Below are 24,874 nucleotides of genomic sequence, written 5' to 3'. Positions count from 1 at the left end.
AGCGCACCTGCGTGAAAACTTTTAGCTTCTTTCACGGTCTGAAGGAGCTAAAAGTTTTCACGCAGGTGCACTTAACGAGGTAATGTTTTTTTTTTTGTTTTTTTTTAGGGTGACTGTATTATGTTCTTGTGAACAACAAAGGGTGTGGCACTTTTCACTTAAACCAGGGCCGTGGACCTCCAGTCCTCGAGGGGCCGCGTTCCACCATATTTTCCAAGTGACCCTCGTTAAGCGCACCTGCGTGAAAACTTTTAGCTTCTTTCACGGTCTGAAGGAGCTAAAAGTTTTCACGCAGGTGCACTTAACGAGGTAATGTTTTTTTTTTTTTTTTTTTTTTTAGGGTGACTGTATTATGTTCTTGTGAACAACAAAGGGTGTGGCACTTTTCACTTAAACCAGGGCCGTGGACCTCCAGTCCTCGAGGGGCCGCGTTCCACCATATTTTCCAAGTGACCCTCGTTAAGCGCACCTGCGTGAAAACTTTTAGCTTCTTTCACGGTCTGAAGGAGCTAAAAGTTTTCACGCAGGTGCACTTAACGAGGTAATGTTTTTTTGTTTTTTTTTTATTTAGGGTGACTGTTTTGTTGTGAAAGATGAACAAACAGTATAAGCGCAGCTGGAAACCACAAATAAATACACGCTGTCTTGATTGATAAGACTTGGAGGAAAGTGTTTTCATGAACATATTTGAGCAAATTTGCCAGAGGTGTCGGACTCCAGTCCTCAGAGGCCGCGTTCCAATATGTTTTCCAAGTTACCCTCGTTAAACACACCTGCGTGAAAAGTTGAGGGCATTTTCACGTGCTGCAGGAGTCCAACTTTTCACTCAGGTGCACTTAACGAGGGAGTCATGAAAACATGTTGGAATGCAGCCCTGTGGACTGGACCTTGACACCTGTGACCTTTGACCCTGATTTTTCCCTAATGAAGTGGCCTGAAAGTGGTGGTGTACCTAATGGAGTGTCTGTGAGTCACACTCAAATGTAAACAAAGGCAACACTTTCTTTTCTCAGTTTTTCTTTTAATTCTTTTCATATAAAACAAAGAAGACAAACACATTACGGTCATAATAAAAATAATAACGATGCCCTCTTTGTGTTGTCATTTTTTACTCTTGCTTGCGACTTGCTCTTGTGCAGCTTTCTTGGCTTTAACCATCTCCACCAATTCCTGTCAGAGAAATGAAAAATATAAACAAAACATGGTGGCATGTGTGGTGTCATTAAAACCGCAGCCGGGCGCTTTCTCTCACCTTGTACCTCTTCATACAATCTTTCTTGTTCCGTCCTGGCACGGATGCGGCTATCTTGTCCCAGCGTTCAGGCGTACTGACAGGATATGTCTTGAGGGCCTGCTCAAGAAGCTTCTGTTCCTCTGTGGTCCAGGGAGCGGCGCTTCCATCGCCACCTGGGGCTTGAGGTCACAAGGACAGCAAGAATTATTAAAAAAAAAAAAAAAACTTCTAAAGTAGAGCACCCACCTTCAAACCTCTCCGATGGCGCAGCGTTGTCAACGGTGGGTGGCACAGAATTGTGTTCCTTCTTGAATTTCTCAAAGGCTTTTCTGTTGATGTCATCTTTCTGTAATGGATCTGAAGAGGCGACAGTTGGATGTGGATTGTGTTGGCCCTAATTGCTGTGAAGCAAACGCTTTTCAAGGACTTTTATTTTATTTACCAAGGCGTTGTAAACTCTTGGCTTTGTTGATGACGTCTTTGGCTGTCCTCTTCATGCCACTTGTCGAGTGTAAATTCATGTAGTTGGCAATAACTTCCCACCTTGAAGAAGAAAAAAAAAAAAAGTGCTTATGTTGCATGACTTGTAATGCTGGATATTTATCGGCTGGCAGATTACCTCGCATTGGTTCCGGCAGGGAAAAGATTGACGGCCTTGATGAGCAGCTGGAGGTCTTCCTCGTTCCAGCCTTTGCCGCCGCCCCCTCCTCCCCCGCCGCCGCCGCCGTGCTCGGCACTCCGAGAGGCCTGCATTGCCTGAACCTCAGCCTCCCGCTCCTTCTGGAGCTGTGCGTTCACCTCCAGCACCTGAGAGGGAAGTTAAAGAGTGCCTAAACTCAGAAGAACGGACATGCCGATGAGATTTTTTTTTTTTTTTTTTTACCTGCTTCTCAACTGCAACTTTGCTGTCCTCCTTTGAAGCAGTGGCCAGTAACTCATTGAGGGTCTGCAGGCTGGAAGTGAACACAAGAAGAAAAACTTCAAATTGCGTTTCATGTTGTGATCAAATCAACGCTCTGCTTGCTTTCGTTCACCTGCTGAGCTCGAGCCTATCGCAGAGCTTCTCCACCTCCTCCATCATCTTCACGTTTTCGCCCTCACTGGCAGCAAAGTAGTTCCAGTTCTGCGGCATGTGAAACGATGCCGTTAGCGCAGCCCACGGATTGGCAGCAAACAATAGCGCTTGGTGTGGAATCAACCTTGCAGGTTGTCCTGAGCTTCTGCCGCTCCTTCTTGATAGCTTTCTTCTGGATCTCCTTTTCTTTCTTGGCCAGCTGGGCCGCCTGCTTGGCTTCTTCGTCTTCCTTCTCTTTAGCTAAACGAGCCGCCTCCAGCTCAGCCTGCCGGGCCTGAAAACAAATAAGAATGTCATCAGCAATTTTTTGTTGCTTAAAATTTCCCGTCGGGACTTACTCTCTCTTTTTCTTCCTGCTCTTTTTTCTTGGCTTCCGCTTTTGCTTTCTTCTCAGACTCCTTCCGGGCCTTTTCCTCTTCCTTGAACTTCTTGATCCGAGGATCGCAACTGTAGGCGGTATCTGCATGGGACAAACGGAGCGGGTTCTCGAGCGATTCCTTCACGGCATGCGCGGCGTACTGCAACGTTCACATTTGTAGTCTCTGTACCAACTAGTGTTCGTATTCGGATCATCTCCTCCTTCTTCCTCTGAGCTCTGGAGGCTCGGTTCTGCTTTTCGATCCATCTCCGCTCATCCCGACTGCAAGGGGAAAATCCCAAGGGCTCGTCAGACACACACACTCAGACCAACAAATCGGATTTGAGTGCTCAAAAGGTCTACCACTCAGCCTTTTCCTTCTCCTCCTCATCCAAGTACGAGAATTCCCGCCACGAATCAAAATTGTACCTGCAACAACACAAATCAAATCGCAAGACTAAGACCTTGAAAATATTTTCAGCGCTGAAATTGAATACGGCGTACCAAAAGGAGTAGAAGTTATCCACTTCCTCAAAGGAAGACGCCATGGTGCCGAGGTTGGGCACGTGCTTTTTGGTGGACCACCGGGAGTTCCTCTCAAAAACTGCAGGGAACACCTGGAAGAAGTTTTCTTTGCCCTCCGCCTTGGAAGGCACGCTGTTGTCAAATGTAGGATCGACACTGTCGAAGGCTCGCCTCTTCACGGGGTCGGACAGGGCTTCGATAGCTATTGGTAAGCAACAATGGCAAGAGATCAATAGAGAGCAACCCTCGATCAATACAAACGAGTAACAACGCACCTTTAGTTATACACGTGAAGTAGTCGTTATCGCCTTCTGAAATTTGCTCTCCCGCAGCTTTCCTTTTGTCGGGATGGTGCTTCAACACAATGGCTTTGTCTGTTGAGAAACAAGCGAGCATGTGACCCCAGGAACAAACACGACCAGTACCATGCAGAAAGAATACTTACGGGCAGCTTTGATCTGTTTTTGAGTAGCTTTGTATCTCAAGTGCGGAAGACCGAGGACAGCGTAGTGATCTTGATTCTAACACCGAGAAACAGAAGGCAAGTTGTAAGCAAATGTACAAGCCGATGAAAACAAAATTGTATCGTTCTCAGTAAATCACAGTCAACATTAGTGTTCCCATTTTACATATGTTTGCTTAACATAAAAAAAAAAACAACACCTTCCAGTCCTTTGGGTCGAGCGTTCGGAGCATGGGATGCTCTTGCAACTGAAAGTCCTCATCATCCGACTCCTCAGAGGACTCCTCTTCCTCTTCCAACTCCTGGAAGGAGGTGGACAGGTTCCTGTTTCTCCTCTTCACATAGGCTTCGAACCATCGGCCCACTGGCTCCACCTGAACCCGCACGGAGGCTGACAGAGAAATGTAGGTATTCACAAATATGTACTCAATTTCTAATCATACTAGTCTGCTACTCAGTCAAGCCTGGTTACTATTAACAGAAGTAGTTAATAAATGAAATGTCCACGTTAAAAATATATGATATAACCATGTATATGTATAGATATTGTGTGCTATAACCAGCTCTTTTTATACCGGCACAATAATTTGACTGATGACTATCAACGTGTCACTCAAAAAATGAGCTGCTGTTATGTAACAGTCACATAACTGAGCTAAAATAGCACGACTCACGCTGAAATATCTTTTTGGTATGAGCTCTATGTTTTCTGTCTGTTGTGAAACGGCTTGCTAAGCTAACAAGCATGCTAACAAACTCTTAGAGGGTAGCTTAGCAGAGTAGCTACCATTAGCCTCAGTCATTCAATCCTTACCGGCAACGTCTCGAAACACTGTCGTTTCATCGTTGTCCACCGCTTTTAATAACATTTTTACAAAGAAGGCAACACGAACATTCAACAGCCACACTAATTAAATGATATATTTCTGAAGGAACATCCAAATTCAGGAAAGGCTAACGAATGTTTGCGATAGCGACATGTGTCGACGCAGTGTGCATGTCACTTCCGCCTGCGCCGGTATGTCGCTGAGGCTAAACGTCACTTCCGTGATACGTCACTTCCGTTTTAGGAATTTTTGAAAATTGGGGTCAAAAGTTTTGTACTTGAAAAAATAAAACTCGTACGTGAAAAAATACTTGAAACTGAAAATAAACGTGTTGAGCTTGAAATTTGAAAAATAAAAAATGTATTAAAAATAATAGTTTTATAATAATTTGCTTGGGGAGAGGAGGAATAACAAACCTTAGTGCCTTGCTCAAGGACTCTTGGACAGGATTACCAGGCTTGAGGATAGAACCCATCACCTCCAGAATATTTGGTTGGCTTGGACTCACCCTCCCCTCCCAAAAAAACACACCAAGTAGCATTATATCATCCAGCGCTTGGATTTTATTATCAAAATGTTGCCAGACCAATTTCCTCTCAAAAACGTGAATTTTTTTGGACCGTCTGAACTTCATGTTTCAACATACACTTCTTTGTTCCTTAAAAAAATAAAACACATATTCAAACATGCCTCTTCTCCCCACAAGTGTGAAGAACAAACTTGAAAATATAAAGAGACCACAAAAGAAAAAACACACACAAATGTACAACCTGACAAAATTTAAAGCTGCAAATACATTCTTTTACCAGCGTAGGAAAAAACTGTTTTCAAACAATCAATACAAGCACTTTGGTCTCCTTCTACCGCACACAATTATGAATAATATAGAATTAGCAACATGCTAACAACATTTGTCAGCATTTAAATTGGACGAGACTGATGCAAATGATCCGCTGTAGGTTTAAAGTGCACGTTTGTTTTCTTTCAATAACCAGGCTGCTTCAACGTGACGAGCTAATACTGATGCACATAAATTGACCAATCGGATTGCCTGCCCCAAACTACCATTTACATCGCCATTTGTTTTGTGTTTTGACTCGACTCGGGGGGGTATATGAAGAGAAAATACTGCGGAAGACATTTTTGAATGAAATGGGCAAATAAAATAAAATAACTTGTAGATTTAAAATGAAAACTAGTCACACTTTTGGCTTCATTTACTTTCCCTTTTTGTTTGGATTTGACATTTCTTGTTCAACACAACCATCCTTATTTGTAGTCTTATTACTACCATCTTCCATATTTGTAGTTTTCTTTCTTTTTCCTAATTTCTATCTTGGTGAGTCAGCCAATTGCGAACCTGAAAATGTGGCAGGTGACTGATTTGCTGCCGATTGTTCACGTCATCCAATATCGGGATTGGTACCTGCGTTGAAAAATGTAACTGTATTATTATCAAAAGCAGGTAGAACACGTGAGTACTTTTAAAACAAAATGAAAACCAAAATTACAACAGCAACAACAACAACAAAAAAAACAGCCATGAAATATCGCACTGCACTGAGAAGCAACAAAAGCGACAAAATAATATTCAGGACAAGAAAATAAAATAACTTAAGCTCAAGGGCACAATGTGAGACGTCATAAATAGTGAAGTTAAATAAAAGGTGAAAACACTGAGCAGGTAAAATAGCTTGTTGACGGACAAAGCACTCGGATGATACGTCGTCCTCTTCTTCTTCAGTCATCTCAATGTCACGACTTGATTTTCCACAGCTGCAAACACACACACGTATGTTACACATGTACAGACACACACGCTGTTTTCTTTTGTCCTGCTCACCTTCAAGTTAAATCCTAACAGGTCTGAAATGACGCCCGAGACAGCGGAGAGGATGACCACCTGCGTGATGTTGTACAGCAGCGGGTTCATGGTCAAACCGTACAGCCGGAACGGACTATCCAGCTCCTGCGAAACGACAAAGGCGGCAACGTCACCCGCGTGCACGCTTGATGACAACACACACGCACACACACCTTGAGTAGTTTGGTTGCCAGTTTTAAGACGTTGTTGACCAGCGTCAGCTCTTCCTTCTTGTTGGGCTTCTTCTCCATCTTGAGATACAAGTTGATCTGAGAGAAACACACACACATAATCAGTACTAAGAAGCAAAGTGTGTGCGTGTGTGTGTGTTTTCATCCACCTGTTCAGTGAGCAAAATGGAGGTGTTGCTGTACTTCTTGCTGGTCTCCGAGCCCAGCGTGACGAACCTGAGCAGGAAGAGCGAGAGGCTGGAGCACCAGATCACCAACTCCCAGTTGTAGTGACACTCCAGGAACGGCTCTTGCGCGTGCAGCAACTGCGTGAGGACAAACGTCGGTGGAATCGCCGTGACGATGGCAAGGCGCGCTCGCGCACGTTACCTGCGCGCAGCAGATGAAGACGACGGAGAGCGTCAGCAGGAAGGCAGAAGATACGATGACGTCCACGGAGCGCTGGGGGCCTCGACGCTGCAACGGAATCGACATCGTTCAAAAGCGTTCAGCCAAAAAAAAAAAAACATCTCAAGACTAATTTTACTTTAAGGTATGAGCGTAGTGACAGCCACATCTTGATGTTCTGGACCTTCTTCAGTCGAAAGTGAGGAACTTCTGATTTCCTGGCTCTTCGGGCTGAAGTCAGGTGACCAAATAGTTTTGCGAACAGCAGCCTCTGAAAAACACATTTATGTCAGTCATACACTCCAGTTTGGCAACAATAAGTAAATATTCATTGTCAGTATGGTCCTCACCTGCTTGTAGGTCCTCTCGGCCACGCTCAGCAAGAAGAAGAAGAGCCAGATGAGGCACACCCGCACCATGAAGCTCAGCGTCACCATGGTGACCACCAGGGCTTCCGAGCCGGAGCCGCCGCCTAGCGCCACGGACAGCAGCTCGTTGGCCGACAGCGTGGGTAGCCGGTCCAAGTCGCTGTGCTGAGCAAGTCTGACGACAGAAAATAAACATTAGAAATAAAAAATCGTGCTGACTCATCGCAAAGTAATCAAGCCACCTGTAAGCGAAGGGCGTGAGACCCAGCGTGACCGACACCAGATTCCCAAACACCTGGTAGCCAATTCCCGGAGTGTAAAGATTCACCTGGAACACGCAAACACGTTAAGATTAAATTCAAAATGAAAAAAGGTGCGTTGGTGGTGTGCTCACTCTATTCATGATCATCCCACTGATCTCCAGGACGGACATATCGGCTTTCTTGCACTCGTTCCCCTCCCAGACGATGGCGCTCACTCTCTCCAGGCCCGGGTTGGAGCTGTGGAGCCAGGGGGCGTGACCCTGAGGAGGGACAAAAAGGTTAATTTCCCAAAAAATCAACTGGACGGTGTTGCATTTGCTGACCTGGTGGAAAGGGTCGTCTCTGTACTCCTTCTTGGTGGGAGGACACAACGGCGCGCCTCCTCCTTCTCCGTCTGCGGAGGAGGACGATTCTCATGTTAGGCACGCAAGTGGAAGGATTTTTATTGGGGGCTCCGCCGACCCTCTGACCCGTCTCCGAGGTGCAGGACGACCTGCACTCGGCGCAGTGCAAGAAGTCCTCCCACAGCAGGTCCTCCGTCTCCGACTCGTGGCGAGTGCTCTCCGAGTCGGGCGTCCTCAGGCTGGAGCACCTGGAGCTGCAGCTGGTGCCCGACTTGGGGACATCCTGACACGAGAGAAAGATTGAGACTCCGGGGGAGGGGGGGGGTTAGGGGGGACAGGACTTGACAGACCTCCACGGTGTAGTGTTTCTTGTAGTGTGTGCTCTTGCGGTTTCGCAGCGCACAGTCAACGTTCAGTCTTTCGACTCCCCTGCGGAGGGCGATGTAAGACGCCTCTGGGTCCTCCTCGCTGGACGCCTCGTCTGACGGGGGCCCCTGTGAGACACCGGCGACGTTGAGAGTCGTGACTATGTTTTCGGGGAGTCGCGCAGCGCCTCGGCTCACCTTGGCGGTGGTGGCGGTGCTGCGGGCGACGTGCGCCTGCGGGGGCGGCCCGCGGGCGGCCCAGCAGGCCTCGTCCAGGCGGCTCAAGAGCTCGCAGCGCTGCAGGCCTTCCTCGCTGCTGCGGTTGGTCACGCGGCCGTCCAGCGACACGTAGCCGTTGTCCGTTTCCGTCGACTTGTCAATGGACAACTTGGACTTCTTGGACCTGGGGCAAATTGTTAAGCGTCTTACAATTCCGGGCCTCAATCGGTTCAAGCGAGAAGAAAATGCCTCACTTTGGCCACTCGGAGAGGAAGAAAGGAAATACACACCCAGCTTTACACAGATCATGCCAGAAACCGTGGAAGAGAGTGCCCAGGCTTTTTGTGGCGCTGGCAGAGTAGGAGAGCGGCGCCCCCTCCTGCGTGTTATCGGTAGTGCTAGAGCCGTCGCCTTCCCTATGCACCTCCATCTGGGAGGCCTTCCTCAACTTCCTTCAGTCGGGGGGAAAGAAGGATAGAGCACAGAAAGACTTAGTGGCCGCCGCTCGGGAGCCTTGCGAACCAAGCCCAAGGCGTGCGACGCTCCTTCCCGAGAAAGGAGAAACGTCGAGGCGACGTTCCCAAAGTGAAAACACAGACGCTCCAAAAACACACAAAGCGGCGACAAACTCCAAACTTTGCAATCGTGATGGAGAGCCTGATCAATCATGATCAATTGGAGGGAAAATATCTAAATTTGAACAAAGAGACTCTCCATGGCAAGTTTTTTCTCATCACCTGCGTCTCTTGCCGCCGAGGCCGCCGGAGGCCGGCTTGGGCGTCCGGGTGGAGACGATCTGACAGTGCACGGTGCCCAGCAGCAGCATGAGCCAGATGGCGCCCAACACCTCGGTGGCGGGGATGCCGTGAGGCTGCGGGATGCTGGCGTAGAGGAGGGCCGCCGCCGCTGTGGAGATTTAAAGGAAGCGGAGTTATAAATGTTTCGAAATATTCAAACAAGCTCGCCAGGAGCCACACCTTGCAAGACGTAGAGAGCCAGCAGCAGGAGGAAGATGGCTCTGGAGGTGACCTGGATCCACCATCGGTAGAAGAAAGGGAAGAAGACCACGCGCACGATGCCCTTGCGAGTCAACGATGTCCACGGGCTCTCCGGTTTTGCTTTTGCAAAGGCGGAGCCTTGGGAGGGAGGCAAAATGAAAGAATGACGGCGGCGCTCGTCAGCACGCACGTGCTTCGAGTCACCCTCGTCTCACCTCGAACCAGGTCCACGTCGATGAGGTCCGGCTTGACGTGACCTGTCTTCTTTGGCTTGTTCCTCAGGCCCTGTGGGGACGACGCAAAAAAACGTCAATGGAGGTAGATTAAAAAAAAACAATGTTTCCATTTAGGAGGCACACGGTACTTTCTACAAGCGTTAGATGCATTCCTACTGGGTGAGTGTACGGAACCCACGTGACAAGATGCCGGCTGGCTTCTTCCATTTGACCCCTGCTGCGTCACACACCTGATTTTTTTTTTTAGTCGACTAAGCCACACCGAACCCGTGTTAAAAAGTCATCAGTCACGCGTTGTTCTCCTTCAGGCCGACCCAAACGAGGGGATCGATAGTTCCTCGTTGGCAGGAGATTTATCTCGGCACTGCCCTTCCAAACAAACCGCTCGTGTTCTTATCTGGGAACTATTTGCGGTTTCTTATCTTTATAATGGCCACTTGGCCGTGTCGAAAGCTTCTCGGAGACTGTAAACGGCTTCTTGGATAAACATTGGATCAAAAAAAAAATATTTTTTTACGTGGGTAAGCGTGGAGGGGTAAACACACCAAACACAAAAGGCCGGGCCGCTCGGGGGACGGACCAAACACAAGCGGCGCTACGTCTACGCCACGGGGTCAGCGAGCGCACGTGCACCACGCCGGCCGCCGCTGAATACTTACCCGGGATATAAACTGAAGACGAGGACGATTGACAGGGAGGATGGGTGAAGATGGAGAGGAGGAAGTGGGGCAGAAAGGAAATGATTAAAAAAAAAGAAGACATACACTGGACGAGGACGGAGGTGGGAGGGAGAAGACAACTTGAAGAAAGTGAGAAAGAAAACAAATGAATGGCGGGCGGTGGCCAAGAGTAAATGGAGGGAGGAGCACCTTGATTTCCCGCTGCTCCACCGACTTCTCCCAGATCTGCTGGTCGTAGGCGCCGATCTACGAGACAAACGCAAGCACAGACTCGTGAAGATTTTGTTTGACGACACGGATTAATTGTATTCAGACAAAAGAGTGCTGAGGCGCTCGAGCGTCATCTGTCTGTGCCACGCGGAGTCAACGGACTTGGCGTGGCGTTGCCGTGGCAACAAGATAACGTGCCGTCAGTGAGACCTGGCAGGGTTCAACTACTTTGACCTATTTCCTCCACACAGTGCGGTGAGACTCCCGTGGGCCAAGTGTGCGCTGCGGCACTTGGCGAGGGTTGCCATGGCGACGCAGTCGGAGGAGTGGGGGATTATGATGAACAACCCGGCGGCTAGCTAGGAGCTGCTAGCGTGCAAATTAGCTCATCGGTGATCTTTTTGTGAACGCGAATGGGGCATCTCCGTGATGTCATTTTCAGTTGACGGCAAGACAAAATGGATGGATAAAGAAAAACGTGGATTTTTTTTTTGCTGAGTTCACATTTTTCAACACTGACCGAAGTAGCACGTTTCGACGAGAGGAGGCGCACATAAAATGTTTTGACTTGACTTCCCCTGCAATACGAAGAACATCTCACTCCACTTTTGCATGTCTGAAAAAGGAGAAGCTCACTCATCTCTCATGACTCAGCGCTTCTCCTCACGAGCAACAATTTGACTCAACAATTTGGATTGCCCGGGGAGCTCCGATCACAGCTTGAATGCAGTCAGACAGATTTCGTTTTAATTGCACGTGAGTCACGTTGATGCGCGTTGTTGTCAAGCGGAGCGCGTCTGCCAGAGAGGAAGGGAAAATAACGAAAGCCAAGCCGGCTGAGATACACGTAAGGTGAGAGGCGAGGAAGGGAGGGGGGGGGGGGAGGAGGTCGGTGGGTATCAATATTAGTCCAGCGGCGGATCGGATATCGGAAACCACGGAAAAAAAGATGACACACGACGCCGGCTTGCTGGCCCGTTTTGTATTCTGTTTTGAACGTGTCAGGTCCTTTGCTTTGAATGGCGATCATCCATACAGCAAATGTATTGGGACGCAGGCTCGTCAATAATTAATCATCAATCAGGGGTTGGAGGAGCTGCAGAATGAAATCATCCGAGGCATTTTTCAACGACTGCAGTACACAAAGTTCGCGATGGGACGATAAGTGCAGGCCATAAAAGCAGCTTCTCACCTTTTTCTGGTACCACACCACGGCATCTTTCACTTTGGAAGCCATTTACATGTCACCTCTCGCCGTCTGGGGCATCTTAGACTGGAATGGAGAGGGGGGAGGAAAAAAATCACACGGGAGGGAGAGGAAGGTGAGTGGGACAGAGCAAAGCGAGCGCACACGCAATTTGGAGGCAGGCGTGTCCGGACTACAGACGCCGGGGGGAGGGAGGGGCGGACCTGCGCGGCGAGCACACGTGTGCGCACATTTGCAACATGGTTGTACGAATGGAGACTTGTGGTTGGAAGGCCACTCGGTCACACCACCGAGTATGACGCTTGCGATACAATGCAGCGCCGGGCTCCGCCCTTGACATTTGGGCGTTGACACCAATTTGTTATGCGCGCAAGACGTGTCACTTTTGACAGGCACATTCTTCTTGTTTTTTTTTTTCTTCTTGTTACTATGTATAAAAAAGATGGAAAATTCCAGAGTTTCAAAGCCGCGCTACAAGTCACTTCCAACCCCCCCCTGTTGCGTCGGCATTCAACAGGTGCCGAATGGTGGACCCCCGCAGCCTCCCTCGAGGGGAGCGGACCCCACTGGGATGATGTCATGCATTTAAAGGAAGGCTGGACTTTGTGCTAAACGATGACACAAGGCTATGTGACGGCCAACCGGATCGAGGATGTTTTTCTTATACCTCAAAATTACAAAATGATTTGAAAAAAGCTGAGAAAGCTTCATTACATCTTTCCGAGAGGGGACATGTGGAAATACTGAAGAAAATTGTCGGGAAATACAAAAAAAGGGGGTGTCCAAGGATTCCTCAAGGGGGCAGTGTCCCCGGGCCCCCACGAGTGCCACAACAAGCAGGAAGGAAGCCAGCGTGTTTAAATTTGAAGATGTGGTCAGCTCCTTCCTTGTTCTTGTCACTTTTCTCATAAAGGTCTTCCTCTACTGTGAAGCTTCTCACGCTGACCATGACATGGAGTGCATTGCCATCTCGCCGCGAGATAAGCGTGATAAAAGCTCACGCGGCAAGGCCAGGCTCGCTCGATCAAAAGCGGTGGGGAGTGCCCGAGTGCCTGTCTATCTTAACACAACAGGCGGAAAGAAAAAGACATTTATAGCAACGGGAAGACTCTCCGGCCAGAAGTCGTCTGAACTTCTAATCCTCCAAGCTTAAGGCACTTAACGGCAGAAACGCTTGGCTGCAACTCCGCTTCACCACTTGGCCTAATATGGCCTCAAAATTGCAGATTGTGCACTGAAGCGCATCATTTAAAACATGGCAGGATCCCTAAAAAAAAAAAAGAAAGTTCCCAAAATACACTGCGGCTTTGGGTGTGTATTTCGGGAGCGCAAGCGGACGTCTTAATGCACTCAAGTCACATGACACCAAACTCAAAGTGCAACACTAAATATTTAAGAAAAGGATACAAGTGGGACAAGCCTCACATGGAACATTTTTGACCTGTGTTGGATTTTGATGGCATAAAAAATAATGCGTGCAAAGTGTCATAGAAACACAGGAGGCAGATAAACAAGGGCAGGGCACGAGACGGAATTAATTTCATACACAACGCGAGTCATAATTGGGTTATGCAATGGCGAACGATACTTTAATTGACACCTTTGGATGAGTTCGAGTTAACTCAGCTAAGTGGAACCTGAGCTGCCCTCCTCTCCCCTCCCTGTGGCTGCTCTATATTTCATGATGGGTGCCAGTTACATCTCTTGTGCCACATTGGAAAAAGCGCCAGGCTGCCAAATGAAGGCGGGCGAGCCAAATAAACACAGGCGCACCCCAATGATGGGTCGAGACTTTCCATCTGGTCCGCTATGGGGACAGGGGTGGACTCGTATCCGCTGAAATTGACTTCCGGTCAGCCGACAGCAGGTGGGCAAAAGTATTGGGACAGTAGTGGAAGAAAACAGCCTCGCTCAAAGAGGCTAATGCATTTCAGGGGACAAAATAATGCACCTTGAGTTAGTAATATGAATTAACATACCAGCGGTGGTGAAAAGTCTTGACGCTGGGATTGTCAGGCTCCAGGCGGTGACTCTGCACAAGAAATGATTATCACACATCAATGATTTGATATTTGGGGACAATCGCGACTCAGCTTTTCTGCTAGGGACACCAGCGAAAATAAAAAAAGGGATGCTTCCTCCTACGTTCACACTTTGAACATCTGCAGCTGTGAGACAAGGCAGCGGGCGGGTGATGTAACAGTAATGCAGCAAGTGATGTAACCGACCCAGCGGCGCGACGGGCTCGCTCGGCCGGGCATCGCAGGTGCCCGACGACAACTCAAAAACAAATACGACGCAAGACGTGAGCCTTAATCGCAATCCATTGTATCCATGGCAACTAACATCTTATGCCAATCTCACAGCTCGCACACACTAACAAGTTGAGATTCTTTTTTGAGTGTTAATTTTTAGTTTACCTTCCATCCACCTAGTTGTCTCACACTATGACAGAAGAAGCACTGACTAATTAAAGGCCGTGCCATCTTGTCACCTTTTGACCTCACCCAACAATCAATCTTCCCTGACAACTTAATCCCTTTGAGGAAAACAAAAATAGTCTCAATTCACACAAACTTTGAAAAGAAAAAAACCTTAAGAGTTTACCTTTAAGCAACGTTGTCCGTGTCATGGGTAATCTAGTAAATCAGCTTCACAGCAAACTCTTATCAACCAAATACGTTCAAGTGCAAGTGCAAAGACAGATGTAAACAACGGGTCCTTTTTGCCGTTTTAAAGCGTGATGTAAAATAAAAACAGTCAACGAGCAACGCGCACACAACGTGTTCTTTTCCTTTATCCCTTTTCTAAGCGTTTTCTAAGCGCACCCCCCTCCCTGCAAAATGAGAAGCTAGCTCGGGAGCTAACTAGCCAGACGGCTATGCTACCCGGCGGCCACAAAGACCCCCCCCCCACTCTTGACCCAGACATGCAACTGGCGGGGGCTGCAGCGTCTTACCTCGCTGACGGTCAAAGTTACTCCCGCCGCTCACAATGGATAAAAAGAAAAGCTTGGAGCTAGCCAGCCCGGTCCGTGGTGTTCAGAGGCTCGGCATCAGCTCGCTGGTTCAGCTTGAGCTCCTCCGAAGCTGAGTGACGAGTAATGCAAAAATACAAGTTCACTTCACTCGCCCCGACCGTAAAGTCCCACTTAAAGACGCCTCCACATTTTCAGCAGCCGTAGTGTGTCCGCGGAGAAACAAAACACGTCATAAGTGCGACTCACCATCATTAAACGGCTTTAAAACGCATAAAAAAATGTGAGAAGACAGTGGTTTGTCTACCTCTAGCGGACATTATTAATTATTGCAGGTGAAAAAAAATTGCCCTGCGTCACGAGCACGGGGACTATGGTGAAAGCTATTGCGTGACGCGACACCTTGCTAACCAATCAGGATTCAGAGTGGGCGTGACAATTACGGATAACGGATCTACTTTCGCTCGCCCATCTTCCAGCGATCGTCAGTACAAAACCTTCGGAAAACAAATTTTTGACTTAAAAAACAAACAAACATTCAAACAGTAATGATGTAGGCCATACGGGAAGATGGCGAGGCTGGTCACCGATGTAGGAACACGCTGAGTGAGTGACATCGTCTGCGGCTAGCTTCATGCTAATGTGCTATGAGAGCTAGGTTAGCATTTTAAATATTTTGGGTTTACATGTGCACAAATGGATTCCAATAATAAAACCCTGTCTCGATTGACAATGCATTTAGTCATGTTATTGCGTATTTGACAGTGTTGAAATGTTATTCCATCCTAGCCTGTTTGTCTCCTGCCTTGCCAAGTCAAGATGTCCCTGGCGCAGAGGGTCTTGCTGACCTGGGTCTTCACCTTGGTCTTCCTCATCATGCTCGTACTGAAACTGGATGGGAAGGTAGGAATGTACTTGCAGAAATGACAAATATGCAATAATGATGGTTAATGTGGACCTCAGGTGCAGTGGAACTGGTTCCTCATCTTCTTGCCGGTGTGGGTCTTCGACGGCATCCTGCTCCTCATGCTCACCATCAAGATGGCCGGTCGCTGCAAACCAGGTTTTGACCCGCGGAACGGCTCGCCGGACCTGCGTCTGCGCGCTTGGTACCTGGCGGCCATGCTGCTCAAGCTGGCCTTCTGCCTGACGCTGTGCGCTAAGCTGGAGAAGCTGGCAGAGGTGAAGCTCACGTTGGTGTGCATTCCACTGTGGACCATGCTGCTGGGAGCGCTGGTGGAGCTTGGCTTCAATATCTTTCCAGAGAGGAGAGAGGCCTGACAAATGATGGAACAAACAAAAAAAATAATTAGACTACTAAAAATTAGACTACTTTGAACAACACACTGGATGATTACTTTTATTTTTTACCATTCCATTGAATATTTGTGATTTGAGAATGTTTATGTTGCACAATTTTAAATCTCAATTTTGCGTCCAAAGTCAAGTACTGTATTAAGTAGCTGAAGTTCCACATTGTCAACCGACTAAATGTGACGTGCTGTTTAGAAATTAATTTAATGAACAAACAAATGAATGATACTTATTATGTCTCATAGATGAATTGCATTATTTTGCACTGTGCCAATGTCAATAAATGATAATGCAGTCAATGTGTTGTGGCTAATCAGCAAGAAATCGAAACAATATGTTGACCGAAAGAAAGACATTGAACTTCTTCTGAGAATGTCAATATTTCATCCAGTGAGCCTTTTATTAGTTTGGCTCTTATTTATTTAAAGTAGAAACCCTTCTACGCGTTTGTCTTTACAAAACCTCTTATATACACTACAGTGCTGACAGTTAAAAAGAAAATGGCTAAAATCAAATAGAAAAACACACACTTGATAAATAATCCTGAAAAAACAAGTCCCTGAAGACTTTCTACGGTCATTGCGAGTTTGAACACAAATAGAAAGATCATGTCAGGTTTTTCCATTTCTGCCTGACCACACCTGAACTGTTTGAGAAAGAAAAAAAAAAAAGCTTCATATTGTCCTTCACCGCTCAAGTGAAGCCTTCCGCAAGTCCAAAAAAAAAAATAATTAGATGAGAACTAGCTTACATTTTGGAAATATTTGCCACTCTAGCTGCGAGACTAAATGGCAGAAAACACAACTCGGCTTGCTGACCATTTTTTAAGGCTTTGGTCTAATTTTCCAGTGTGTGTGGGCGAAGGGGGGGGGGGTCAAAGTGGGAAACTTTGGGATGATGAAGCAACACAACAAAATCTCTGTGTGAACATTCCATAGTTTACAGTTGAGGACAGGCACTCAGGGGGGGGGGAATGTCGTGGGCTACATTAGCAAGTGGGGAGGAAGAGACAGGAAAAATTCCACGACTGTGCGACAACAAGAGACAAATAGTTTCAAAATTTGGAAGCAGAATGTCCGTCACTAAGCGCTTTTGGAAGTTGACATTCGTGATGAGCTTAAAAACCAGCTTGGCGGTGTGTGTATAAAAATCTCGGAAGAACACAAAATCTTCCCGTGGAACGCCGGAAATGACAGTTTCGAGAGTGCATGATTATGACTAATAATAATTATTCGTTGGGCTACTTGCCGTTCGTGACATCACTCCGGTAAGACAACATGGCTGAAACCGTGGGCGACACCTCGATTTAAAAATAGTAACATCTCGGGAGGAAGTGTTATCATATTACATAATATTGTCTCGGCCATTGTATTACAACACGTGCGAGTGTTGTGTAAGGTGGCGGGTTTTTTTGTTTCATAAAACGTCTCGGGCACAATTGGAAGCATTAGCTGCGAGTTGAACGGTAAAACGTCAATCTTCCAAAATGAGACTCGGCTTACCTGGTTTGTAACACTTTTCAAAGCATACTGGGACTTTTGAAAACCACTTTCCTTTTTACATCATTTTACAACACCAGCAAAAGGAAAGCTGTACAATTTCAATTGGAAAACCCAAATTGTTAGGTAGAAAAGCCCTAGAGACTCCGCTCCTCCTCCTCCTCGTTGTTTGGGGGGAGTGGGGGGAGAGGGGGAGGTGGTGGGGGAGGGGGAGAAGCAGAAGAGGAGGGTGGTGGCGGGGGAGGCGGGGTGAAGGTGTGAGGTGGAGGATGGTGAGGCGGGGCCGGTGCCATGGGTTGGTAATGGGGGGGAGGAGGGTGGTTGGGGAAGGGCTGGGAGGGGAGGAAGGGGTGCGTGGGGTAATGTGGGGGGTAGAAGGGCTTGGGGTGAGGGTGGAAGTGGTGGGGGGACATGAGGGGGGCCATTTGGGGGTAGTAGTGCTGGGTCTGGGTGGTGGCGTCACCCGGGTGTGGGGGGGGCAGGTGCATTGGGCTGATGTGGACTGGGTGGGGAGGCGGCACCTGACTGAGGAAGGGGGGAGGTCTGTGGGGGAGGTGCGAGTGAGGCAGGAGCGGCGAATAGGAAGGGGGGAACATTTGGGGGAGGTGGTGGGGAGGCGGCATGGGGGGAGGATATTGCTGCAGGTGGTGAGCGTGCGGGAACGTCCGGGGGCTCATGTCCACGCCGTGAGTCCACTTTTCTGTCGGCGCGTGAGTCCGTGCGTCGCCATAGGAACCCAGGTGGGCGTGGAAGTCCGAGGACGCGGGAGCCCGCCGCTCGGCGCTCGCTTCCGGGTTGAAGCGCGGCGAGTCTTTGTCCTTCTGAGGGGAGGGGGCCAGACGGGAAGACGCGGATTCCGGGGAAGGGTGCGGGTGAGAGTCTGGCGGGGGCTTGGGGCTCTGCGATGAAGACGAGGAGGAGGAGGAAGGGCTGGCAGCAGCTAGCGGGTGGCGTAAAGAAGAGTGCGGCGAGGAGGTTATTGGGGACAACGGAGACGAGCTGGAAGACGGCGTGGTGGCGCTTGGCAGATGACGATGAAGAAAGTTGAGATGAGTGTTTTTTGTGGCTTTTGTGTCAGGCTGGTGAGGGCGAGGTGATGAAGGTTTGCTCCTTTTGGGCAGTTCTTCTGTGACTCGGCTCGGCGGCGACTGTGGACGTTTGGGCCTCGCTTCATCCTGTGCAACCTCGTTCTCCTCCGGCTTGTCGCTGGCTCTCGCTTGCGAGTCCACTGAGAGCATCGGCGGCGGACAATCAGAAGGCGGCAGATCTTCCAGTGTTGGCAACGTCCTGTTCCTGGCTGCACTCAACTCCTCCTCTTCCTCCTCCACTTTGATCCTCTCCTGTTCCTCGCCCTTGGTTTCTTCCATCAGGTCCAGCTCCTCCTCTTCCTCCTTCACTTCCTCTCCCTGGCCTCCCTGCTCGTACTGCCGTAAGCGGACGTGCCAGGCCAGGCTGCAGACGGCCGACACGGTCTTGAACTGGTGGACCACGTTGCGCGGGATGAAGTAGACGTCGTCGTGACATAGCCGGATGCGGGCGTAGCGGATGCCCTCCCGACGTAGCTGGTTCAGCTTGGCATCGTCCACCCATTGCACACACTGGGAGACCAATACGACAAGATGGCGGCATCGTGGGATTAAAACCTTGAAAATTCACCATGATCATAGTCGAGATACTTGATTCGTTTGAAGACCTGAGAGAGCGGCGGTTCATAAAGATCCAACTGCAGCCGCTGAACCACGTACGGGAAATCGGCGGCGTGGAAGCACACCACGTCTTTGGTTACGCGGGGAGGGTCCAAGCTGCAAAGGAACGCAGATGTCACGTCAGCGTCCATCCGTCCGTTCGTACTTACTTACCCTTCTTTGTAGCAGACGGCCTTCAGCACCCCCACCGCCGCCGTGGTCTGGCGCTCGAAACCCTGGCCGATGTGGTCGGCGTGGGCCCGGGTCCTGTCTTCGAAGAGCATCTCCCTGGGCTCGCTGGTCCTGGGAAGGGACTGGAGGAGGTTCTTCACCTCGTTGGTGGAGCTGTGAAGGAAACTAAATCTAGTAGTAAAACCCAATAAAAAGTGGAAACTGCTCTGGCGGTCTTCTTACCGTCTTCTTTTGAAAGGAGACTTTGGTATGTCGGCCACCGGGATCATCTGCTCTCCCGGCCTCACCCACATGATGGGCCCGTCGTCGCTCTCGTCGGGGCTCATCAGGCTCAGGCTGGACATGGTCCCCCAGGGAAGTGTGCGCTGGAAGGAAAAAAAAAAAAATCCGTTTGCCGCCCAACTTGTGCAAAACATCTGCGCGTGCTTTGTTTATCCAGCAGGCAAGGGACTCACCTTCAGGAAGGGCGACTCCCCCAGCATGCCGAGGAATTCCGGAAAGAAATTGCCCGCCTCCTCATCCACGGCTCCCACCAGGCTGATCTGCCTCATCGCCCCGGCTCGGTACGTGCCGTGGCTGTAAGTTCTCTTCACCTGCGGCGACGACAAGCAAGCGTTTTGGACCTTGTCTCAAGATTTTGGCTGATGATGTCAGCAAGATGAGGAGCTTCAAGTGTGCCTGCTTTTTTTTCTTTCTATTTTTTATTTTTATATCCGCTGTACTTAAAATAGTCAATGACCTAGATACTGAAGGATCAGGTTTTTCAAACGACCTCATAAATGTCGTTCGTGCGACAACCTCCGCCTCACCTCTGAGTGGTTTTATACGCTTGTGGTCGCGGATGTGGCTCGACGGGACGAAGTCCATTCAAGCACTGCGTCACAACAAAGCCGGCGTGTCGCCCAACACACATTTTATTACATAATCCCTCCGCCGCGCTTGGCGACAAATGAGTTGCTCGAATGCGCTCAGTCAAAGCGCCGCATTAGCCCGCCGGGCGTCTTTTATTGATTTTCCGCGAATGGTCAAACATAAACACGGCTGGGGACTTTACCTGAGAGTAGAAATTTGCCATTGTGGTGGTTTCGATGTCCTTCTTTCCCAGGATCTCCATTTTGACCGGCGCTGATGAGAACTTGGTGGAAAAGTAGTCCAGGAAGTCGGGCAGGTAGGAAGCTTCTCCGTGGACGATGCCCATGACGTAATGAGCGGCCTAGGACGCACAGATAAAAAAAAAAAAGTAGTCTTTGCCGTTTAAAAATGAAATTGTATCACGTACCTGCGCCGAGTCCTCGCTGAAGGCCAGCGTGACAAACTCCTGGGCGAATCGCCGCCTCTGGGCCGCCGAGAGCGAGGCCAGCTGCGAGCCGTAGGCGTGGGCCACCAGAGCGCCGCCGTTGGGCTGCGTCTCGATGTGGATGTAAGGGGCAAACTCCAGGCCCGAAAGGCCGGGATGGATGTGGCGCCCCGGGCTCTTGTGCGGGGACGAGTTGACGTACGGCGAGTGCAGGTGGGCGCTCTTGTTGTTGGGCGGGGGGTGAACGGGCAGGGGCAGTTTAAACGGGGACGCCGTGGCGGCGGTGGAGGAATTGTCGAGGTGAAGCGGCGGGGAGGGCAAGAGGAGCAAGCCGGCGCAAACGGTTTGGCACGAGCGGTGGTACATCTTCACGCGCTTGTGCTTCTCCCCCTCTTTGTGTTTCTTCTTCTTTTTCTTCTTGACTTTTTTGATTTGCAGCTCCGAGTCCAGCTCGGCTTGGACGCCTCCATCTGTCGGGGGGAAACGAGTCAGCCGAGACGTTTTTGCCGTCGAGCCGGTGACTGCTCGCCATCGACTTTTGTCATTTCTTACACCCGCGACCCACCGACGGATTTTCTTCCGCGGAACTGAACCGAGGCATTTACAAGTCATCGAATAGCGTGAAATGGAAAGCCTGGAGAGCGGCTGATACGAGTCAGGCCGCATCTCCTGAATTGCCGCGGGCTTTTAGTTATTTATGCGCCTAGTGCGGTCTGTTCACGGAGGCGGGGGACTCGCCCGCGCGTCTGTGGCAATTGTTCACCCAAAGTGGACAGGTAGTAGAAATAGATAGCGAGCCAGGATATATGTGCTGCCGCGTCAGCAATCTTACGCCGTCTCGTTTGCACTCCGGGCACGTTTTTTTTTTTGATGGCACGTAACGCGGCAATGAGACGGCCTGAGCGCACACTGTAATACAATGTGTGTGTGAGAGAACAATAAAGAGAGCAACAGAGCGAGGATTTGCACACGAATCCAAAAGCTCTTTAGGTCCCCCCCCGTCACACACACATACACAAGCGCCCTTCCCCAATTCCCCTTTCTGCGAATCCACACACTTTCCCCCCCGAAAGTGTCCTCGAGTCCCAACAGAAAATTATTTGGAAGCAAACGATACGATCGACGCCGGTGAGTGGTTGTGCTTTCTTTCGGGATAACCGATCAAACCTTGATGTTATTGTTATTATTAAAATACAGATTTGTTTATTACTTATGTGTATGAGTTACAAAAAAATGCATAAGAGGACTTGGGGGGGGGTGAGTGCAACCCACTAGTCGACATTAAACAGCATCTGATGCGTTCCCACACACAAACGCGTTAACAAATGGCCTCGGCGCTCGTAAAGCAGCCGCTTGCCGCTTATTGATTTCCTTTCGTCGTTTCCTCCGCCCGCCGATGGCCCCCGCTTCAGCAGTAAACTAGAACTGATAAGATTCCCCCGACCCCCCTTTCTGCTCCGGACTTGGAAAAATAAACACTCCTTTGGATGCGTCAAATTCACGCCTGCTTTCTATTTGGCTCACATGACTGGCGAGTTGCCTCGGAAGCAACGTTTAATGCCTAATAATGTTTTTTTTCTTCTTCTCATCAAACCCTCCGCTGGATGAGGGGATAAAAAAAGAAAAACGAAGAGCCCCACAAGGACAGAATTATCTACGGTTAATTTGATGTGCAGCCACCGGCTATGAATGTATGAGAGACCTTCAAATGCCTCCCCGTTCGGTTACAAATTCTCAATGGTGGCAAAAAAAGAAAATCCATATCTACCTTTAATGGGCTGCTTGACCTCTCCATTCTCCCGCTTGATGTCGTTCATCACTTTGTGCTTCTTCTTCTCCTCACGCTCCTGATCTTTCGTCTTGTTCAGGAGTTCTGCGGGAACAGAAAGGAAGTGATATTTTATCATAAATAAATAAAAAAAATGTTTCAATCCCTTATACGCAAGATTAAAGCGAGACTTGCTATGATGCATGATCACAGCACGCAATGTTCCCTGGAATATTGCAATATATGATATTTTATAATTCTAACATGCAATTTCCAAGGTGACATCGAGCAGCATTTTTTTTCCCATCCTGAGAAGGAACGATTTTTTTTCCCCCCCTCCCCAGACTCATGGAGAGCACGGACGTGCGGAGTGTGAAAGTGAACACGGCGGGGTTGCGGCCGCCGCTCGCACCATCAAAGTGGAAAATGCTTTCATGGCGGCTTAAAAAGAAGGCTTGAAGGGGCAATGACACTTTTTTTTTTTTTTTATACCGACATGACGCTCCTTCCATTTTAAAATATACCGTTTGACATTTGAGTGGATCCTTTCGCTTCCACAGGTGTCGGACTTGCCTTGCGTGGTAACATATAAGGGTCAGAGGTCAATGTGTGGCACAAGTTTCCTTCAAGACTAAAGTCAGTAAGTTAATAACGGCGCTGAAGAATTTTGGAAGGACGCTATTTGACCGCGGCGTGAATATTTAATCGTATTTTGACATCTTGAGTGCGGTTGTGTCCACGACGTATCTCTGGACAGCTGCCATGACTGTTTACAGCCCGACCTCTTAAACCAACTGGAAAAGGGTGACGTCATTCACGCGGCAACTTTCCAAGAGAAAGTTAACAAATCCGATCACCTCTAAAAAAAAATATTTGCTACTGTACAGCAACATTGTCTAAAAGACATTTTATTGAAATGATTGCTGAAGGTTAGGAAACAAAACGTGTCTAAAGTAACCGAGCATGAATGGAGCGGAGGGGGGCGTGGTGCTCTACCAAAACAACACTCGGTCCATAATGGCGGGCGCCTGTCATCGTGTTATGACAGCGGCGTGTACTTTGAATACACTCCGATAATCGAGCCAGAATTCGACGTTCAATACCCCGCGGGGGTTAAACCGACAGTTACAAGACGCTTTGTTTGTTTTCGGGATTATTTTATGATCTATACGTTAGCTACCAAGGTTCAGCGACGGGTGAGCGAGAGCTGGCAGCCATTAGCCGAGGGGGGGCTTTGTGGCGTAAACACCCCCCTTGTGTTCCAGTCCAGCCGGTTTGACGGGCTCCCTTTCAAAAACGTCCGAAAACGGGACTGTCCAGACGAATTAGGCGGCAGACTAGTGCACACTAGTTAAAGGGGGAGGGAACATGCCAGACAAGTGGCTGAATGTAACACTTTGGAAAATAAGAGTTAACTTAATCGAATTGTTGAGTGAAAGATAATGTCAAAGACACCGTGGCCTACCTTTATGTGGCAACGCGACATCCCCATTTTGTCTTTTGATTGGAGAAATATGGTCGAATCTGCCAATGTCGTTGTTAGCGGGCGTCACGAATAGTTTCTTTTTCGCGTCCCCCTTCTCGCGCTGTTTATCCTTGCTCGGCTTCTTGTTTTTAGGCGCCTTGTGGAGGAAGAAATCGCTTTGCTTTAAGATTTTGTGCCCGGTAGCGACTGCCGCTTGGCTTCCGCCGATTGTATGGACCAAAGCGGGGCTGGCGTTGGCCGGGCTGAGGCTCCACAAACCCGCCGCGAGACACGGTTGCTTCGTCGGCTGCTGGAGTTTCTCCTTGCCGCCACAGTTGCCTCCCAGCAGCCCTCCATCCCGGACGACTTTCTTTGGTTTGACGCTCCTCTCCTCGACTCGGAGCTTCTTGGGCGGCGGCGCGTTCAAGTCTCGGGAAGACTGCGGGCGGTTTTCGGGGACGCCTTTCGCCTCCGAGGACTTGGGGAGCGGGTTTCCAACGGGGGCGGTCGCCGCGGCTCCGCTGCTGAAGCGAACGGAGCTCGGCGAGTCCGCCATCTTGAGGCTTCTCTCGCTAGTATTTACTCGCTCCGCTCAACTGGCGCGAGACGTGCGGAGAGGCGGGGGCGGGGCTTGACTCGCTTTGATTGACAGATCCGGAGGGGGGCGCTTTACAGTGCAGATAATACCATACTACGTAAAACTCAATAATAACAGCTAAATTGTCATTTTTTCCCCCTTAGAATTATACTAATTTATCCCAAACCGCACGTTGCCACTATTTTACCGCATTTCCTCGTCTGCACTGCTTCCTGTGTTAATAGATTTTTCATCAAATCAAATTTGAGCTCCTGTGTTGCCAGGT

At 49.1% G+C, this 24,874-nt stretch overlaps 4 protein-coding genes across 7 annotated transcripts; 1 reads left to right on the top strand and 3 right to left on the bottom strand.

Annotated features, from left to right (window-relative positions):
• Positions 1 to 1,000: 1,000 nt before the first annotated feature.
• On the bottom strand, positions 1,001 to 4,678 carry dnajc2 (DnaJ (Hsp40) homolog, subfamily C, member 2). Its single transcript, XM_088367578.1, has 16 exons — positions 4,470 to 4,678; positions 3,856 to 4,046; positions 3,638 to 3,713; positions 3,468 to 3,566; positions 3,172 to 3,394; positions 3,031 to 3,096; positions 2,858 to 2,949; positions 2,648 to 2,769; positions 2,434 to 2,583; positions 2,269 to 2,357; positions 2,118 to 2,187; positions 1,854 to 2,041; positions 1,677 to 1,777; positions 1,481 to 1,591; positions 1,253 to 1,413; positions 1,001 to 1,170 (listed from the first exon to the last, which is right to left on the bottom strand). Exons 1-16 carry the CDS (start codon positions 4,522 to 4,524, stop codon positions 1,102 to 1,104), a joined length of 1,863 nt encoding a protein of 620 aa, XP_088223704.1. The 5' UTR covers positions 4,525 to 4,678; the 3' UTR covers positions 1,001 to 1,101.
• Positions 4,679 to 5,017: 339 nt separating this feature from the next.
• phtf2 (putative homeodomain transcription factor 2) lies at positions 5,018 to 15,028 on the bottom strand. Of its 3 annotated transcripts, XM_088367388.1 has the most exons (22): positions 14,774 to 15,027; positions 13,794 to 13,846; positions 11,800 to 11,880; positions 10,587 to 10,643; positions 10,377 to 10,388; positions 9,697 to 9,766; positions 9,461 to 9,619; positions 9,221 to 9,389; positions 8,774 to 8,935; positions 8,463 to 8,667; positions 8,250 to 8,393; positions 8,026 to 8,182; positions 7,879 to 7,949; positions 7,687 to 7,815; positions 7,535 to 7,620; positions 7,275 to 7,467; positions 7,064 to 7,195; positions 6,907 to 6,993; positions 6,687 to 6,842; positions 6,520 to 6,615; positions 6,326 to 6,451; positions 5,018 to 6,258 (listed from the first exon to the last, which is right to left on the bottom strand). In XM_088367388.1, exons 3-22 carry the CDS (start codon positions 11,842 to 11,844, stop codon positions 6,238 to 6,240), a joined length of 2,277 nt encoding a protein of 758 aa, XP_088223514.1. In that variant the 5' UTR covers positions 11,845 to 11,880; positions 13,794 to 13,846; positions 14,774 to 15,027; the 3' UTR covers positions 5,018 to 6,237. The 3 variants fall into 3 exon arrangements, with proteins under 3 accessions (XP_088223514.1, XP_088223512.1, XP_088223513.1); XM_088367386.1 differs by having other exon boundaries at positions 8,250 to 8,667; positions 14,774 to 15,028; XM_088367387.1 differs by lacking the exon at positions 10,377 to 10,388 and having other exon boundaries at positions 8,250 to 8,667; positions 14,774 to 15,028.
• A 168-nt stretch (positions 15,029 to 15,196) lies between these two features.
• Positions 15,197 to 16,404, top strand: LOC148379236 (transmembrane protein 60-like). 2 transcript variants are annotated; one of them, XM_088367418.1, is made up of 3 exons: positions 15,197 to 15,449; positions 15,581 to 15,694; positions 15,755 to 16,404. In XM_088367418.1, the coding sequence occupies exons 2-3, from the start codon at positions 15,611 to 15,613 to the stop codon at positions 16,070 to 16,072; spliced, it is 402 nt and encodes a 133-aa protein (XP_088223544.1). In that variant the 5' UTR covers positions 15,197 to 15,449; positions 15,581 to 15,610; the 3' UTR covers positions 16,073 to 16,404. The 2 variants fall into 2 exon arrangements, with proteins under 2 accessions (XP_088223544.1, XP_088223543.1); XM_088367417.1 differs by having other exon boundaries at positions 15,198 to 15,397.
• Positions 16,405 to 16,484: 80 nt separating this feature from the next.
• On the bottom strand, positions 16,485 to 24,627 carry LOC148379235 (lysine-specific demethylase RSBN1L-like). Its single transcript, XM_088367371.1, has 9 exons — positions 24,012 to 24,627; positions 22,547 to 22,651; positions 20,761 to 21,248; positions 20,536 to 20,694; positions 19,937 to 20,074; positions 19,704 to 19,846; positions 19,464 to 19,634; positions 19,298 to 19,406; positions 16,485 to 19,202 (listed from the first exon to the last, which is right to left on the bottom strand). The coding sequence occupies exons 1-9, from the start codon at positions 24,565 to 24,567 to the stop codon at positions 17,742 to 17,744; spliced, it is 3,330 nt and encodes a 1,109-aa protein (XP_088223497.1). The 5' UTR covers positions 24,568 to 24,627; the 3' UTR covers positions 16,485 to 17,741.
• Positions 24,628 to 24,874: the final 247 nt, after the last annotated feature.

Source organism: Syngnathus floridae, chromosome 22, assembly GCF_059516105.1.
Source record: "Syngnathus floridae isolate MCC-2025c chromosome 22, RoL_Sflo_1.0, whole genome shotgun sequence".
NCBI lineage: Eukaryota > Metazoa > Chordata > Actinopteri > Syngnathiformes > Syngnathidae > Syngnathus > Syngnathus floridae.
The sequence above is the reverse complement of the archived record's forward strand: the minus strand, read 5'-3'. Positions and strand labels throughout refer to the sequence as shown.